This window comes from Lepisosteus oculatus, chromosome 13 (genome assembly GCF_040954835.1).
Source record: "Lepisosteus oculatus isolate fLepOcu1 chromosome 13, fLepOcu1.hap2, whole genome shotgun sequence".
In the NCBI taxonomy this organism is placed as follows: domain Eukaryota; kingdom Metazoa; phylum Chordata; class Actinopteri; order Semionotiformes; family Lepisosteidae; genus Lepisosteus; species Lepisosteus oculatus.
Window position 1 is genome coordinate 13,195,532 of NC_090708.1, and position 20,057 is coordinate 13,215,588.

At 37.5% G+C, this 20,057-nt stretch overlaps 1 protein-coding gene across 3 annotated transcripts in view; it reads right to left on the minus strand.

Moving 5' to 3' along the window:
* epha4b (eph receptor A4b) overlaps positions 1–20,057 on the minus strand; it is a 113,175-nt gene that overhangs the window by 15,214 nt on the left and 77,904 nt on the right. For 2 of the 3 annotated variants that reach the window (XR_001480125.2, XM_006637683.3), the window contains exons 9-13: positions 14,957–15,024; positions 14,029–14,154; positions 11,981–12,166; positions 4,738–4,799; positions 2,377–2,586 (exon numbers count right to left, since the gene is read on the minus strand). Coding sequence is in view for 1 of the 3 variants with exons in the window: in XM_006637683.3 (XP_006637746.2) it covers positions 2,377–2,586; positions 4,738–4,799; positions 11,981–12,166; positions 14,029–14,154; positions 14,957–15,024 (652 nt within the window). In the remaining 2 variants the exon portion in view is untranslated. Of the gene's footprint in view, positions 1–357; positions 489–2,376; positions 2,587–4,737; positions 4,800–11,980; positions 12,167–14,028; positions 14,155–14,956; positions 15,025–20,057 lie in introns of all 3 variants that reach the window. The other variant, XR_001480126.2, reaches the window with a different exon arrangement.

The following is a 20,057-nucleotide window of genomic DNA, read 5'->3' on the forward strand; positions in this document are numbered from 1 at the left end:
CCAAGTTCCAGGGTCATAAATCTACTGCTTCTATTCAGATCTTGCCAGCTTCCTTTTTCCTGGCATACTACCCTTGATGGCTTATCTGCGCTCCACTCTACTCTTGGAATGTTTGTCCTTTGTCTTTATACAGGTCTGCATTACACCACTCTTAAACAAAACACTCTTGATCCATCATCCTTTCCGAATGGTATCTTGCTGTATCCTGTCTCTTTAAATCCCCCGAGTAAGTGGTATGCAGCCTGCACCCTGCTGTACTTTAGCAGCACTCACTGCTTGACCTGCTTCAGTCTGGCATTCACCTGAACCACTTCACAGAAACAACTCTACTCTTTGTTAACGATTCTCTTCACTCACTGCTCGTGTTGCCTTCGTCTCCTCTGTCCTAATCCTTCTTCATCCCTCTGCTGCCTTTCACACTCACACCTTTGACAGGAACTTTCTTAGAACTTCTGGTGGTGCTCACATCTGATTCTCCTTCTACCTTTCTGATGGCACATAACAGATCTCCTGAGTGGCAAAATTTAATCTCTGCTCCAAAGTCTCTCCCTGCTGGTGTCCCTCAAGGTTCTGTTATGAGTAACCTACTGTTCTCCTCCTTTCATCTATCCCCCTCTTTCACCACCCCTAAGAACATCACTGTCACTCCTGACCCCTCCCTCTCCTACTCCCGATACACTTCTTTGCAATGCTACTGCTGCTCCTTCCTAATATTTACAGAATCTGCCTCTTCCTTACCAATTTCTCCTTACAATTCCTAATCCTGACCTCTTGGCTTGCCAATGCCATCCATCCACACACTCCAACTTACAGCGTGTTTTCCCCACCTCGCTATACTCATGCTACTCTACTACTCCAGTAACTCGTCTTGATCCCTACTGCTGTACGGATCTGGTTCAAAACCCTAGTTCTCACCACGTCTGTCTCGACCACTCTGCTCCTGGCTATCTTTAGTTTCTTATCTCCTTCTACACTCACCCCCCACTCTTTCCACTTCTCTTCCACAAGACCCTCTCCACTTTGTCACTAGTGCTTCACTCCCCACCCTTGCTCCTCATTGCTGGGATGAACCACACACAGACATCAGAGCTGCTCCACCTCTCGGCTGCTCAAGACTCTGTGAGATCTGTTTAGACAGCGCAGGTGATCTCCCAGCTCTCATCTACAGTACCTCCTTCAATAACTCTTACACTGTATTGGATTAATGGTTTGAATTCTCAGGTAATGTGACTTGCTAATTGATTGCACTTAATCACTGTAACAATGTAATACCTACCTACAGGGTGTTTACTATGCTGTCTGTATACTGCTTTCATTTTTAGTTCATTTTTTGTTTGCGTGACCCATTTCGTCAGTTACTTGCTAACCTCATTGTCAGTTTATTTTTCCCCATTGTACCTGCCACTTGTTCCTTATTTTCTATATTACAAGTTGCGCCAGATAAGAGCGTTTGCTAAGCAAATAATTCCATACAGTACATGACTCAATGTAGTTCCTGGCGTTTTGGCATAAAAAGCAAACTCAGAGGCTGGGGTTCCTCACAGCAACTCATGAAAGCAAACCTCTGCCTTTCAACGAGATCGCTGCGATAATTGGCAGTCCTGCTGTCACTGCACTTTGCACATTTGATTGCACAGACAGCATGTCAGATAACCCAGAGTGCAGTGACTTCACATTCACGGGTGCTTTAACAATGAGATCTTGGGGCAGGAGCAAGAGCCCCATCCTTGGACAGGGCTGTAATTAGATCATGCTGAGAGGAGAAGGACTCTTGATCTCACACCGACCTCTGCTGAGACAGCTACACAGGAAGCAGGTGGATAAAAAAGGGTCGATTTCCTTTGTTGAACTCTGTGGTAGAGCTACAACAGAATATTTGCTTTAATTCCAGTGATGTCTTTTCGTGGAGTACTCCATCAAACCTCTCATTTATTCTTTATGAGAACTCTATCGTCCTTCTCAGTATGTCGGTATGACTTCACTGAAAACATCCATCTTGGGAGCTTCTTTTAAATCATTTCTTAGATCAACTGAAGTGGAAGACTGAACTTATAAATTCTATTTTTTAAACATGTCAGGGACAGGTGTTGTGATATTCTTGACATAGGTGTCTCACCAAACCAAGCTGTTTTAATGCAATGCACAGATACTGTATAATGGTTAGATAACTGAAGTTATGCATGGGTGTAGCATTCTCTAAATAGTGAACATTGCCTATCATAAAAAAATTCTTAAGAAATGAAACTGCTGAAGAGCAAGGTGTATGGTGCCTAGGAGAGATCAGATTTATTATGACCCTAGTACCCTAGAAGTTATAAAATTCAAGATGTTTTTTTCAGTCATAGGATATTAATAGCAGTATGCTTGATGACTTACTCTTGTTGTATAGGCTGCCTCTGGATCATCCTCCAGTACTCGGGACAAGCCAAAGTCAGACACTTTACACACAAGGTTACTGTTCACAAGGATGTTCCTGGCTGCCAAGTCTCTGTGTACATAGTTCATGTCCGACAGGTATTTCATCCCAGAGGCAATTCCTCTCAGCATTCCAACCAGCTGGATGATTGTGAACTGTCCATCATGTTTCTGTAAAAAGAGAGAACAAAGGCTGTAATCCTGCAGCAATGTAGTTGCTAATGATTTTGTTATTTCAGATGTTGATATCTTAATAAAATATATATGTGAGCAACTCCTGGTGAATCTAACAGGCTACTGTATATATAAAGCTTCCTGAAATTCTGGCTCAAGAAAACCATCCCACAGCATAAAGAAGCTGTTGAAAGTTAAAGAAATATAATTTCACATTAACAGGTGCTGTATTTATCTTTTAAGTTTGTTATCTTTTGACCAGTTGAATTTGAAACAAACTAATTATTGTACAGGTTTTATAAAGATTGGATTATTAACCAATCCCTTGAGTTTAACATGGTGAGACACCAATTATGAGACGCTAAGCAACAGTATTTACAATAAAATAAAGTCATATTTGACCAGCCATGTTGTTCTGAAAAAAGCAGTTGAGTTGGATTCTTGAAAGAACACATTTCTTTACCACTGTAATTATTTTTCTTGCACACTTAATACTGAATATCCTAACAGTATAACATTATATCAGAAATTAAAGATTACATACAGGTAGCTAATCACTTGTGTATCTACAGTATTAGGTTTTTTATTATATATTTATTACATATTATATATTATATTTGCACATATGCACTAATAATAGCAATAACCTAAAATAATTTCCCATTTTAATTATTCTCATATACATTTTAATTATTTCACATTTGGATCCATATCATTACAATAATGCTGGTCTCTTTCAAAATGCTTTTTTCTTTCAAGTCAAATACAAAATTATCATGTGGTTACAAAATCATATAAAGATACATATGCAGAGTCTATCAGAGGAGCAATTACATACAAATAAAGACTTTATTCTATTTATTCTAATGAACTCATATTGTACCAAAATATGTATGAATGTACATTACCATTAAGTGTAGTTGTACAGTAACTACATCACAAATTAAAACACAAAATTATTTAAGGACAAGGATAAACTCATTTTTTCATGTAAATGTATACTCTATGTAAATAAGATGATAACATCTGCTGAATTACTAAAATCACAGTATTAATTCATGGCCTCTGAAAATCAATTGTCTTCCTTCCTTTATCAATTGCAGAAACCACTCTTTCTGCAAAACTTGTAATCTACTGGAAAGAAAGTTCTGATTTTTTTTGTTTGACTGATGCTAATTGATCCATTCCCTAATTAAACATATGTATTCAGAAGGATTCTGTATGAGCTATTAACCATAAAACTGATACCGTAATTATATTAGCTTTTTATGTGAGCAATGGAGAATATTTATGATGTTTCATTATGCGCTCCACAGGGAAATCCAAAGTTTTAGCACAGAATTTCATCAGTTTTCATTTTCATTTCAATACATATGTAATTAAAAGATCTCCATAACAAAACCATTTGTTTGCTTTGCATAATGAAATTACAATATCATGATATCCCCAGTGACAAAACAGAGTTATAAATTTACAACTCGCAGAACAGAGACAGTTGGAGTGAGATGGTACAAAGTGCCCTTCCACTTTTATGAACTGTTCCGTGTTGGTATATACTGAGGCAGGTGAGCGAAATCAATTTATTAACACAATCAAATAAGACGCCATTTGGAGAAGGAGATCAGATGCCGACATGAAATTGCTTTGACAGGGTTTAACAGGCGGTAAAGCCTTGTGTTGCAAAAAGAATTTATGCAACAGTTAAACCTACAGCCTCCTGAAATTGTTGCAGGGGGATTGTGAAGCTCTCTTTGACAGAGTCGCATGCGAGGAAACAGGATTATATGTTATTCTTCAGAAAAGCTTTTTTAAATTTCTTTCTCAAAAGTGAGGCATTTTATCGGGAGCTTTCGCAACTTTATGTCTACAGATTTTCACTTTTCATTTTCAAATGTAAACAGAATTATTCTACGAGACTCGATATCATTGTTAGGATTATTGTAACATGAGGACATGCAAGAAATTTGAAAATGTTCACAAGCCTCAGGAATTCTAAAGCTTGCTAACGATGTACCCCTAGTGGGGTAAATAGAATTATCGTATTGGTTGGAGATTAAATAACTTTTAAAGCTTCTACCAGATTTCTACAGCTCTTGCTCACTCACATCTGAGGTTTTTGTCAATGACAGAAAGATGCTGGTCACTCACCTTTAAGAAGGTATCTAAAGACCCATTCTCCATGAACTCGGTTATAATCATCACTGGCTTACCTGTTAAAAAGTAGAGGCCAGAACAAAACATTGTCATTAGCACTCGTATTCACAGACCTGTTTGAATAAATCTGGTTATTTTTTACAATACAAATGGATGTCAAGGACATTCTTGTTGATACTGATCTCTCGAGCAAAATGAAAAGATTTTATAAATCAGGAAGGAAAATATATCAGGAGAAAAGGAGATGTGTTCTTATTCCTACACATCTAGGATAAAGATACCCCTGTAACAACATATAACTCCCACACTTGATTCAATTAATTTCAACTGAATATTAAAAAAGGGAGGAAATCTCTGTAAACTGTGCCTCAGTTAATTCATTCTGTACCTTTTGCCTGTTATTCATTATGACAGGCCTTAATCAAAGCTTTCAATAAAAGTCAGGAGATAATTAGAGCAAGCAATCCACCAAGGATATCTTTGTCCAGAAATATCATGAATCTTAATGAGTTCCTGTTGAAGGGAGGGAGAGGCAGTGGGGTATATGGTAGTCAAGCGGAGGTGCTTTGTGATAAACTGACTCAAAGGAAGAGGCAGGGGAGGGCAGGATAAGAGGTTTGGAGGAAGGACTTTGGCTAGTGGGAGCATAGTTCACCTCATCTCAATACATCAGCTGTTGTGCATGTAGCCAAACAACTGTCCTTACAGATGATTAAAATACATTTCTGATTTTGAGATGGGAAAACACAGTGACAACCACTCAATCATGTCTGTCTTGGCTTGACAACACACTGAACTGCCACAATTCATTTCTTTATTGTCCTCACTGACGGAAAAAAAACACTCCCACAATCACGTGGTTCAAATCTATCTCAGCAGTGCCCCTCAGCCTCTTTCTTCCACCAAACCACTCAAGAAGAGCAACAAAGCTGAAGGTGATCTCTCCTTACTAGTCTGTACAGTACACCCTAGCTAACTGTACACTAGGAGCTGAAATAGGGTGGTGACTGCCATCTAATCAATTTCTCTTTTTTCCATTGTTCCACTTTTCTTCCTGGATTTAAATTACACTATATTATATGAATTTAAAACATGATTTAAATACCTCTGAGAAATGTCCTAATGTTTTGGCCAATGGAAGGAGCATATCTGAAGCCAAATAAAATACAAATGTACAGTACATAAAAATATCTTTTTGTGCTTAACATTTGGTAGGATTAGTGATCTGCATATCAGTTATTTTGCTTTTGTTCTGATAGATTATCAATACAATTTGATTTGGATAGAACATCAAAAACAAATACAAAATAAATGGTATGTTCTTAAAACATGCAGCCTGGTATGTAGATTCAAAATGCTTCTTTTAGAGCACAAGAGAAGACTGAAATGAAACACTGACAGATTTGACAATTCCCCTGCAACTCAGTTTGTTTTCACCGGGCAATTTTAATCACAATTACTGTACATACATAGAACGGAAAAATAAGTACTTCATTAGTAAAATCTTCTTTGCCATGACATCACAAAGCATGTTTATAATACACCTTATTGTCCTTCATTCTGCATCTAATTATAAAGGACCTGTTTTAGTTTAGATACTACTGGAAGACATAAAAAAGACCTTTTATATTTTACAGAAAGAACGCCGGTATCAACATATGTTTAAAACATGGCTGCAGTCTTTCATTCCAAATCCCTTTTTGAGCTAAAATTAGTTGCTGGATTGATTGGACTAATTTAATAGCTGCTACTTTAAAGAGACCCAGAAACTCTACAGGCATACCATCCCTCCCCGTCCATGACTGGACAGCTCTTAAAATAGAATTAACCATGTCACATTCTGGCTGCATGAGTGTGGTCCGTCCATGAATTTAAAATTCTTAAAACATGAAACAGATCAAGCTTTTCGATACAGCAGAGTTACATGTATTTCCCTGGATTGCACAAGTCAGTCAAGTCACATTTACTGTATATTTTTATTTAGGAGGAATACAGATGGATGCGAATATCCCAAAGAAAGCAAAGTGAGATTTGATTTGTACAGATCAGATGGGATAAGAAGCTCAGATGCTAATAGGAGAGAACTGACTATAGTGTCTAAATTTGCAGTGTATTCTGGTAGTAAATAAAAACAAGCTGTCTGGGTGTGCTAGCCTGCCCTTACATACATCAAGGTATTCTTAAAACATGCAGCCTGCGTTGCATCAATTCTCCATCCCCCTACCTCCTTCTCAAAGTACATTTGTAAAAATGAAATTGTCCACAGGCAACCTTGAAGAATCATGGTTTGTGCTCGATGTTGGGGATTAGACGGAATAGATAGTGAGGCGGAGCTGCTTCTCCAGCACAGTGTTTCTTTTCCATCACAAGGCACCATTATTAGAAAATGTCTGTAATATTAAAGCCAGGATTACGCTGTCTGCCTCACTTTATCCAGCGTATCTCTATTCAGGCCATACAAGGGGCTGCAGGTGTACCGAGTGTAAGAAAATGTTACAGCTAAATTTTACATGAAGAAGCTGTCTGGGGCTGGGACTTGTAAATAAAGGCAATGTCAGCTGTGATAAATTGGCCTCATTTTCTGAATCCGAAGTCGCTAATGCTGGAAAGCGTGTAGTAGACGGGGGAGGTCAATAACAACATAAAAGAACCACAGCAGGAACCAAGACACTAGGCCTCAAAAGCCTGGGTACAGGCTGTTATACATCACCCAAATTAAATCACTATCTTGCTGTGATAAATGCCCTCTCTGAACTCCCCCCCAAAATCCAATTCCCTTTTACTTTTATCCTATAGACTAATGTGGCTGTCAGTCTCGCCTCAGTTAGGTGACCAGAGACCACACCAACTGAGGTGGTCTAATCTCTGATGTCGCCTCTTGTGACTGGTTTATCAAGATGATAGATGAAAGAGGCAATGGCATTGATTTGCTGAAAGGGTGGTCTTAGAGTAGGATACCTTTCAGCTTACCAGGTAGTAAGCTTACCAGGTTTTAACCTGCATCTTTCTTGACTGGTTTCTAGATCTTGAAAATAAACCCTTAAAATGCTTCAACAAAATGTACAGTACAGTATATCTTACAGAAAACAAGCAGAAACACAAAGTCAAGATATATCGTACCAGAATAGCAAGACACCAGTGCAACAGCTGAACAAACATACATTGGCAAAGGAAAGTTTTAAAATATGTTTTCTAATGCTTTCTGTGTTTGTTACTTGCAAATAAAAAAATGAATGACAAGCGTGAACTGCCTAACTTTCGGATACATTTAAAGTGACATTCAGGTTTATCACTTAAATGAAATCTTATTATTTAAACCTACACTTTAATGTATGAAAGGATATACATTAATTTTCACAGCACATACTGACCAGCTTCCCAAGCATGTTTCCAATTCCCATGATGTCATAAATGACTTTGACAAGATACAGAAAGTTTGAAACCATTCCACAGGAATGATTTTCCACAACTGACAAAGGATAACATTCATTACATCCTGTGATACAATCACATGCGTGGGCTCACTACAAAAACCCCATCGTTAGATTTGCTTTCTGCCAGAAGGCTATTTTAGATTAAAATAAATAAATCACAATGAATAACTATAAAAGACATATCATTTGAATGTAGGAATCAAATTTCTTGATAAATGTATTATGGAAATTAAACACAAGATATTTATTCAAGCTTTAGGATTATCAAACCTATTTATATCCCAAACTAATGTGCTTTATGTATGGTACCAAATTATTTATTGATCTTGAACAATGAAAGTATGATCAAAAAGTAGATTATAGTAAATGTCAATCAAATCAATATCTAAAGGCATAGAATTTTTATATAAAAATCTGGATTGGTAAGAAAGTTCAGAACAACGTACACACAAAACCATCAAGGATGTATTCCAATATTATCTAGAATGTCTTCAAGTATATAAAGTATGTATATTAGGTATGAAGATGCTATGTGATTCTTAGCAGCAGTAACCTTGGCATTTAGCTTCATGCGTACTGTTGTCCATGATGGATAGACTGAATAGGGAACATAAGGCTAAACAATACAGCTTTAACTTTTGTAAGCCTCCGCAACCCAAAGGTATTTTGCATTCCATCACCAGCAATAAAAATACAAAATTATAGCATTTCATAAACATAAGAAGAAACGGTGAAGAGATGTATCGGTTAAAGGAGATTCATTGCTTTTTATGCCTGACTGGAAGGTTGAGCCTTGAACTATGAAAACAGTTCATCTTCTATTCTGAAAAGCCTATCTTCCTGATTTAGGAGAAATACGACAATAAAAGAAGCCAATTTATTTTTCTTTACCAGCTCTGCAATACAGCTGTAAGCTGAAATAGGGCAATAATTTTTAAATTTTAAGAGCCAAATTCTGGAGTTGCTACCCTCAGTGTCGATTGAGTATTGATTTCTCAATCCAATGTTAAACCGCCATCTGAAAATAGATGTGTTAAATCCTGGGTTCCTGTTTTAACAGCAGTTCATTCACAATGCTGTTAAATTATCTCATTCCTGGATCAAATTACTTTTTTTTTTTCCAGAGCTAATCTCTTGATTTATTGAATAGTAACGTATGGTATCTAAAGGTTATTGAACTAAGGTATTAGCCTGAGGGTCTGAACCATGACTTCCAAGTAGAACCATCATCATAAAGGTCTATTCGCCTTAACTTTAAAAAAGCAATTATAGCTAAATGTTTTAAGTGATACAAACTAACCTTTGCAAGTGCATGAGAATACACACATACAATGGAATATACACTAATTAAAAACAGTTGAAAAACCAGCCTCCAATAAGGGAGTCAATTTATGAGATTTATATGTGTCGTTCTATTATATACTGTACACAAAATACATGGTTCTCTTGTAACATTATCTTGCAGGAAAATAGGTATACACACTGCAAGCACATTTAAATTAAACACTATACTAATCCCGCCAGTGCATTCAAGAATTATTCGTGGTGAGTTGAGGTCTGAATATAAATATTTAAAATCTAAATTCTATTATCATTATCCTTTACACTAAGCTGTCTTTCCTAAAAACACAGAGAAAGCGTTTTCCTTGATACAAGCTTAAGACACAGACCACTCTGAAATGCTTTCAAATTGTAGACAACCAGATTAGGAGACAGTTAGGTGCATTAAAGAAAGATAACAGAGATGATGACAATTCCATGGTTTAGAGATATGCAAAACTATAGTGAATAAAAGGCTATTCTGTGCTTATTTCTTCCACAGAGGGACAATTTGCATAACAATACATGTAATCACAGCATTTCTGCCTTTTTTTATTTTAATAACAGTGGCCTATTGAAGCGTTATATTATGCACAGTGTTTCTGACACATATTTATACACACATTATTCCTCTTCATTTGGAAAAAATTCTGACTTTAATTAAACTTGGGGATGGGGGAAAGTGACAGCTGAGTCTCAGTACAGGGTCTTGAGGTTATTGACCTGCTCTTGCTCCTCCTCGCCTGTATACAGCCTCCATTTGACTGGCATACCCAGAGCTGTGATCTGTGAAATTGCTCAGCTACTCCATCAATTATCTTTGGTTTCAATTCACACTGGGCAAACTCCACTTTCTAACCCGCACCTCTCCTTCAGTCGGGTCTATACTGAACAGATAAATTGACTAGGATGCAACGGACAGCTGGTGGGGTCTAATAGTGAGCCTTTTTCCGTTCTTCAAAAAGACGTCTGTGAAGAACGCAGAAATTATTAGGTCTAATGTTTGCAACTCTTTCACAACTATCAACAATTAATTTCCCTTCACCTAATTTAGCTTAATGAAGAATTTAATAAATGCTTCTACGCAGCACCTCAAAATGGTACTCTAAGAGGAAAAGTTATTTATAATGAAGCCAATGGAATGGTCTGGCATTCACCTTTTCAGAAATTAGTTGTCATTATCTTCTACTAGAAGCTTTTTATTAATTCAAAATGGTTTGGTGTTGGAGTCGTTTTCAAAATCGAAGATCTTGCAGGCCTTGTTTTACTTTTAGATTCATTCTCAAATGATTACTTATTCACCTTTTACAGAGGATTTCATATAATGTCCTGAATAATAAATATTGAGCATTTTCATTTATTAATAACTGGTTGATGGAGAAAATTTACAGACCAAAAAACTACAGAAATAAATGGATGATTCTGACTGTGCAAAGTTGTATTTTTGGGTTGTTAAAATGAAAGCCCATTACTTGATATTTGTGACAGATGTTATTTAGAACATCTTTAAAGGCAAATGTGGTCCTATTTTAACTTTTTGCTATTTGAAACTTACTTTTCTCTTGTGACAGTACTAAAAAAAAACATTAAGAGAAGGCTAGCATTAGCATATGACACATAAAAGAAAATGCAAAATATGAAATGTTGATTTTTTTGTTTCAAATTATCTGCACGGTGTTGAATATTCATGAACCTAAAAACATCCAATTAACTGTTTAAGTTATTAATATTCATCAAGTTATAAATATGCATAGTGCTTTTGTTCCTGAATAGGTGTTACTGTAATCAGACTGTCGTTTTGTTCTCTCCTAGTGGTGTTTAGCAGACAAGTGTATGGTGTTTTGGAAAGGGTGAGTCCTCCTCACAGATGTTCATGAACTTCATTTCAAAATACATTTAAAAGAAAATATTACTTTTCAGCAACATTTCATTTCCTTTCATTACACTCTTAATCAAATATCAACCCACTTGCAGGGTTTTGAAATCCAGCACTGCCTATGACAGGACATCATAAAAACTTAAGACATTATGATTATCAACAACAAAAGCAGCTCATATGTAGCATGCTGAGTTACCTTGCAAGGCCCCAGAAAGAGAAAACCACGATAAAATAAAAATGGATGAGGAAAAAATGTATTTGTAGCAAGACTAATCACATCAGTGTCTGTCTGCAAGGCTTGATCGAGCAAATCCTTTTGTAAGTTTGTGCATGATGACTTTTCATTGTCAGGCTACACTTCATCCAGCATGTAAAACAAGCGAAAGCGGATAAAAACAAACAAATGTTCCAAGCAGCAACAATTCATGATGCCAGCAGCTATTGTCTGCTGGGATGTTTATCAGATTTAGTTTATTGTATCACTATTAAAAAGAAAACAGGCTTGTTGAGTCAGGCCAATTGGGAAAGATTTACACATTAATGATTTTTCTCTTGCTGCATACATTTCTATCTCCATTCATACAAAAGAGCTGGGATTGCTTACATTTTGTCACGACGCCTTCTAAGCGGATGATGTTAGGATGGTCAAATTGTCCCATGATGCTTGCTTCACTCAGAAAGTCTCGTCTCTGTTTCTCCGAGTATCCAGCCTTCAGACTCTTTATGGCCACATAAATTTCCCGTTTGCTGGGAAGCTTCAGTCTTCCACTGCACACCTCCCCAAATTCACCTTTTCAGAAGGAAAGAGTTTATTTTTTTTCTACACTGCAGCAACAGTTTGAACAGTTTTCCAATCCAACTGACTACAAGCACTTCAAGTTCTGATACAAGGAAAAGTCTGTGAAACAAAAAGAACTCAGCATGAGTTAGCCAAAAGCCTGAGGTTAGACTTATAATTGAAACATTTTTATTTCTTGTGTTTCACTGCCTTGGCATTAAAGCAGAAAAATGATACATAACCTACACTCTCACAGACAGCCATTGGAGAGATTAGCGGCGCAGCTTCAAGGGGCTCAAAGATTAGAATGGGTCTGTGGGTTAAAAATAGCATTCAAACTAGACCAAATTTGCACTGATGCTCAAATTTTAAGATCTTTCAGGTGTTTATTACATGCGGACTTTAATGCCTTTGCAGATTACAATAAGTAACATGGGTAGCTGGAAAAATATTCAATTTACAATTGTCTTCTTCTGAATCTACTCTTTCAAGAGGCGATCATCATTAAGAGCTGCATATACACACTGATCATACTTGGACATTTCACTCCACAACTTTGATGAAAGAAGAATTCCAAGCACCAGTCTCTTTGATTCAAATCTGTATTAGTTCTACATTTATGAGAGTAAAGGGCACACAGTTCATTTAATAGAATGAGCTGTTAAAACTTTGATATCCACTTTCTTAGTCACTTCTCTTTTAGTCCATCCATCTCTTACATACAGTAATGTTGAAGCATTATGGTTTCCAGCCCTGTTAAATCCCTTTCAGAATATCATCATTAGTGGAAAGAATGGAGTCTGGATGGACTTATAATGAGTAGTACAGTGTGAATTACTGCTTTTACAGCTGAATTCAATAAAGGTACTGTTAGAGACATTCAATTTAAACTGCAAAGTTTATATAACTGAAGTCTTTCAAGCAAGTGGCACATTTTAAGCTGAGAACAAGACAAAGTTTGAGTCCTCTGAGACCCAGGAATATGAGAAAGCATCTTAACTAAACTTAATGTCAAAACAAGTGTACATACAGTACATTATGTGTATGAGCACATATTTCTGTCAATATGTAGAGAAGCATTGGGATGAGTCTGTGAAAATGCCACCACAAACATAGGAATCCCTGACAAACCAACAATGTATCTTTTTTATCTAAAAGTGGTTTATGTTAGGTATATCTTATCCATGTATGATACATTAATACAGCCTGAGGGTAAATTACACAGGAACCAGTAGTGCAGAGACTCATAAGATTGAGGAAACTGTTATTTCGGAGTTACTTCATTTGAGCCCACCTTGTCCATACTGTATGTCCAGCTGCGTACCCTACCAAGTGTTGGCTGGAGATCCAGAGATTTGGGAATAGCTCTCACAGTGGTCAACACAGGAAAACAAAGGGATGCTGTGCTCCTGGGCTCAATAGGTTGGCACCAGTAAATGCTTAATAAGCAGACTAGGTTTAAACATATATCTTGAGATTCAATCTGACCTGAGTGTTTCATGCCCAACAGGCAAACAGCATGAAATAAGCAAATACATAAAACTACACTGATAACTGTGAATAGTTGGTGCTAATATACTGTACCAAAATCACAGCAAAATTCAAAAAGTCCTTCAAACACTTAACAGAATACAGCTACTACACACCCCCATTCACAGTGTTCACTGTTCGCATTCCTTTCTCCATTTGATCATTGCTCTTGTAGAAAATCCTTGACTCATTTCACCTACAGTACTGTGGTAAGGGAGTTCCAATAACGTCATCCTTAAGACCCAGTGGGAACCACTCAATACTGGAAGTATTCTGAAACAATTCATTTCTAAAAGTTTATTCTGCATTTTAAATTGTACATTTTTTTTTCTAAACCCATTTACCTGCCCCTATCACTCTCTCAATCCGAATGGCAGACGCATCAATCTCCTTGGCAAAATCACGCACAGCCTGATTGGGGTCCTCATAAGTGTGTGGGTGAATGTAAGTCCTGCTCCCTGGTAGCTTCACTGTGAAAAAGAGGCAGAAAGAGAGAGAGAGAGAACAGAATAATAATATTTCCTTACACTTATATAGCGCATTTCTGGACACTCCACTCAAAGTGCTTTACAGGTCATGGGGACTCCCCTCTACCACCACCAATCTGCAGCCCCACCTGGATGATGCGCCAGTACTCTCACCACACACAGCCATCAGTGGGGAGGAGAACAGAGTGATGAAGCCAGTTCATAGATGGGGATTATTAGGAGGCCATGATTGGTAAAGGCCAATGGGAAATCTGGCCGTGATGCCGGGGTTACACCCCTACTCTTTTTGAGAAACACCCTGGGATTTTTAATAACCACAGAGAGTCAGGACCATGGTTTTACACCTCATCCGGAGGACAGTGCCTTTTTACGATTATTGCCCCCATCACTATACTGGGGCATTTGGACCCACACAGACAGCAGGGTGAGCGCCCCCTGCTGGCCCCACTAACACCGGTTCCAGCAGCAACCTTAGTTTTCCCAGGTCCCATCCAGGTACCAACCAGGCTCACACCTGCTGAGCTTCAGTGGGTTGTCAGTTCTGCTGCTGCAGAAGAAAGTCTGTTGCTTTCCTTCATTAGGAAGCCATTTATTTAATCAAGAAGGATAGAAATACATTTTTTACATTATTAAGTACTTTCTTGGGGTGTTATAGTACGCCATCAATGTGAGAAATTATTAGGACATATGGTTAACATTAAAAGAAATACTGACAGATCTGATACAAATAACTTATTTATGACTGAAATTGATTAATTCATTGCAGGTTCACTTAGATCCTCACCTCGACCGTGCTGGAACTGCATCTTTTCCTCATCGGGGTCTTGTTTTGCTTTGATATACCCACAATGTCTGAAATGAAACCAAACAGAAATTACAGATGCAGCCGTGTGTCATTTCTTTTCAGGACACATAACTACGGTATGAGTTGCTCATTTGAAACAGAACCATTGCTAAAACCTATTTTACAGAAGAAGATTGCAATTATGCATCTACTGCCCTCTTGTCTGTAATTAAAAGTCCTCTTTGTTTCCTGAAATACCCATTTGTAGCTCCGCTCCAATGTACTGTGGAAGGCTCCCTCCGTGTTTCTGATACAAGACATCAGACTGACACAAAGCATTGGTGGCAGCTTGCACATGCTATGGGCCTTTGTAAGATAAACGTAGGGCCAAGAGGCCTCTCAAGATAGTTAAATTGGCATATTTAAATCCACGCTTAGTATCCTGCTTCTTTGTGCAAAAAATAATTGGATGTATAAATGTATGGCGAAATAAGAAATAAACAATAATACTCAAGATAATAGGAAACAATGGCACAATCAGGCATATGGATCTGCTCAGTGGTATCATAAAGCATTTGTGCACTTCTAAATATAATTTTGCTTTGTGTCATCCTAACCTCCTCTTTCATCACTGCAGCCACTGTAGGTTGTAGCCTAGGGGCTAGTTCACAGGGATTCTCACTTTCAAAACCTCAAAACAAAGTTTCACATAACAGTCCACTTTAAAGTTTACATAACAGAACATATTGTATAATATTAACATTTCTGCTGCCTTAAAGGGGGAGCAACAACTTCAAGTTTGGCAAGCATATCTGAAGTACAAGAAAAGAGATTTTGAAACAATCTTGTTCATATTAATGATGTACAAGAATCATACTGTATATACTGGATAGTTCTTAAGGAAATTAAAAAAACACTTAAACATGTTATACAATTCAATAACGATTTGTAATACCCTGTTCGCTAATTAATATCTACAATTATATGATATTACATTCTCAAATAAAAGAACTATTGTTCTTTTACTCTTGTTTTCTAGTCTCTATTGTTGTGCACTTTTGTGAGTCTATGAACAGTTTGCCCTGTCCCTGTATCTGTGAAGAGGATAATTTGGAGCTTCATCATTCTATAAGAAGGATAATTATTTAAATGCAGGTTGTTTCCATAACAAATACATCCCATTATCATATCCTGATTACAGCCCATTCTGTATAATAACATGTAGTTCTAGAATTTCCACTAAGCGCTGGCTGTTGTAGTGAATTGGAAACATCCTAGGGGGTGCTGAGAATGACATATTCAGGTGTTCTGGATGAAAAGGTTACCTGATCTCTTTCTCTGGTAACTCATTTAAAAAAAAAACAGAAATCTTTTCCAACACTTCAGACTACATGTCAAGAAAGCTTTGTTTCAGAGAAAAAAGGCAATTTAATAAGCCCACGCATTTTATGAGAAGGTAGAAAATTTGCGGAAAAGCGGCAGCAGCCCCACTGTGGGCAAAAGTCTGTAATACAGTACTCAATAACTCTGGACTCAAATTAAATTTTAAATTTTAATGTACACTTGAAAATGGCATGAAGATGTAAGCCAAAAATATATCAGAAAATCAATTTTTCGCTCTCCAGGTATTAAAACTCTATATTACTTTTTCCCCCCTTCGGTAATTTGTCCTAACTCATGCCAGAAATATTAATGACACGTCATCTGGCTAGAACAAATGTAAAAGGTATAAAACCTTTACTATACATAAGCTACAGTATATTATAAAGCCATTTCAATTATAATTGCTTTGGAAGAGGTTCCAGAAATTCACTATTAAAATGCATGTCATTAGTCATTAGATTATTCATATTGTCAGAACTAAAACACACCTTCTGTTTGAAGTTCCCTATAGAAAGCTTGAGCCTACTGTCACACGTGGATACACAGAAGCAAGTGCAAACTACTGTACAACGGCTTGAGAAAGTACTGCAAGCACGCAGACACCTTGTCATCTTTCAGCTCATAAAGTCTTATGTAAATACTGTGCATCTACAAACAACTCAAGCTTAATGAGAATCAATAGGTTTCAGAACTACGTGATATTTGACAAGAATCATTTACAATTTGGGCTGCTAATTCCTGGGTTTACATTCCCATATTTTCTGCATGAGGCCACAGAAAACCAAGTTTGTGCTTAGTTTAACTCGGAGAAAGGACGGCGCGGATTTGGGACAGGCTTAGGAAATATAATACACATTTTTATTTAATCCATCTTGTTACTTTTTACACAGCTGAGTAGACAAAATCATTTCCATTGATATCTGTTCACAGGGGATTTGTAATTGTCAGCTGCGTGAAAAACCAATGTGGCAGCCCACAGACTAGAGGTCAGGGTCCACTGCCATGTGCCCGACTTCTCCCCTGAGGTTTCTAATCTGGAATCAGGAGCATACCCCTGGGGGAGCCCCACCTGTTTATTTGTTTCCCTTGGCTTGAAGATCGCATGTGCCTGTGATCATCTACCCCCCGCCAGGCCCAGAACACGCCCTGCTTAGCAGAACACAGCACCACGAGGGGCGTCTGATGAGAGCATGTGGCAATCGGGAAACAGAGATCACGCCTCATGTGGACACTGGTCTCCCAGGACCCTGCTCACACTCCTCCTGCACCTGCTGCTCCCTGCTTCTCTGCGACACATCGGGGACGGGAGAGGGGGAGGGCAGCGGGGGGAGGTCTTTTTTTCTCCACGCAAAATGTGTGGATTGTGAGGAGGGGGGCGTGCGATTTAAATAACAATAATGTCCATGCACCACTTCATTTGCCACTAGGTTTACTAAAGGTTTTATTTTTATTTTATGCCTTTAAAACAAAAACACAGTCATTTACATTCCTGCATTTGAGACTGGAATTTACTCACTTTTGATTCACCTCCCTTCAAATTTTCTTCTAGGCTCAGCTATACTGAGCACACTGCTTTTATATCACGCTGTGTGCCCCTTCATGAGAGAAGCTGCAAAAAGCCTTATTTGCAACTGTGAGCTCTGTACTTCTGTTAGCAGTTAAGGGCTTTTGTTCAATCCCTTTCCCTTTATTTTATTCAAGCTTGTGAAATCATGGAGACTCTGTAGCTACAGTCCAGCTCTAATTATGTCTTCGAGGACACGAGAACTCATTCTAACAAGATGGAAAGCAAAGAGTTTCAGAAGTGAAGGCTAGAAATTGTAAGAGGAACTTGTGGGCCTGTGTCAACAATCAGAAAACAAAGCAAAAAGCAGTCCTGGTGTGGGCAACACTTGTGGGCACACTGTTAAATAAAAATCTATTTCCTATTGGATAACCTAGGCATCGTACTGGACCACAGATCCAAGTGAAAGAGCAATTCAACTAAATGGTGTCAAGTAAAACATTCTTATTTGCCAAATCAACAGCCTTTAAATGAAGGAATAAGTACAAATCCAACAAAGTTACAAAATATTTCTCTTCTAATCTATAAAATATACCTATAAACATAATTAAAGTAAGTTCAGGACATAAAGAATAATAAATGATAAATTATTGAACAACAAACATTTTCTTTTAAGACTTTAATTCGGGCTTTATTAGACCATATTAAGGCTTTAATATTTACTGTCAGTCTACTATCCTATTTCTAGTGTTCCTATACAAATACACTCATCATTCCATTCAAAGGGAGACACCAGTGATCCCTGTACTCATGGCAAGAAAGGCAAGCTGAAAACAAATCAAGCTCTGATCTTCCATGCTCTCATTAACACCAGCGAATCATGATGTATCTGTGTGGGTTTTGATTAAGGTTGCATTGTCTCCTTAAATAAAAAATATACTCCTCTTTAGCTATTCCTAACCTGTCTTTTGATTTGAAAATGAATTCCACTTGTGAAAAAAAGTGTTTCAAACTGTTTTTTTGTGCCTTTGTTTCTTAATAATCACCCTTGTGAAAAGTTTATCTCCCTATTATCTGTAAAGGTATACAATGACCAATTGCTACCACTGAATGAATGGACAGCAACAAGTACCTTGACACTTTACAAGCAAGCGGTTATTAAATACTTTGTGATTGTTCTCATAACTAATCTGCAGTGCTTTTCATAAGGGTACTATTCAACAAAGCATTAATAAGTGCAAGCGCATAGTTCTTAATCTAGTTGTAAGAACTGTGCATAGGGCTTCTGCTTATGTTTGACTGCGTGATACCTGTTTAAACCATCTTCTGACAAATATTTTAGCATACAATATCCATGTGCTTTTATTCTGAAACACAACATGTTTGTAAGAAGTATCGAAACGCTGGGAGCATCGGACTCCTTTCTCCAAATTCGAGGACAGATATCATTTTTAAAAATGTAGAAAATAATTAAAGTTTAAAGAGCCTCTGTATTAAGTTGGTCTTGGAAGGTGAGGGCGCTTCTGCTGAAATCAACCTTTGTTTAACTAACTCCCGCTGCCTTACAGAGAGCTTTCTCATGAGGGTAGGGGGTAGGGAGGGAGTATGTGGTTGAATATGGAATATATTAAAATGAAACCAATGAAGAATGCCTGAGTAAGTGAAACTTAGAAGATAGAATATGCTCCAGGCAAAAGCTGACTCAGGTGTCTTTGTCTTCATGTGTCACACCAAATTCTGTGAGTAATTTTCTCTGATAAGCCTTTTAACAATGTGGGATCACTGCCAAAAATATAGTTAGGCAAACTAAAACTAAAACCAGGTTGAATACCTGAAATATTGTACAAAAATGATATACACACAGATAGAAGGAGATGGTGAGTGGCATTTATCCCTGCTTTTCAGAAGTGAAGACTCAAAGTTATTTAACAAATAATTTCCATGATATATTATACATGACAGTTGGGGGAAAAAAAGATCCCTACACAAATAATCTGGATCAAATCTTCAATGCAATTATGATTTTCAAGAGTTTATGACTAAGAAATGTGTAATGTGAAATCAATGACAGTACTAGTCCTATTTGATTACCAAAGGGCTGCATGTACTGTAAAGGACTAAAGTAAATTCAACCACGGGTAGGTCCTGAATGGAAAGAGCACTTTTCACCTCCATTTTAAGGTCAAACTTTATTACCGTATTCCACACCTGAAA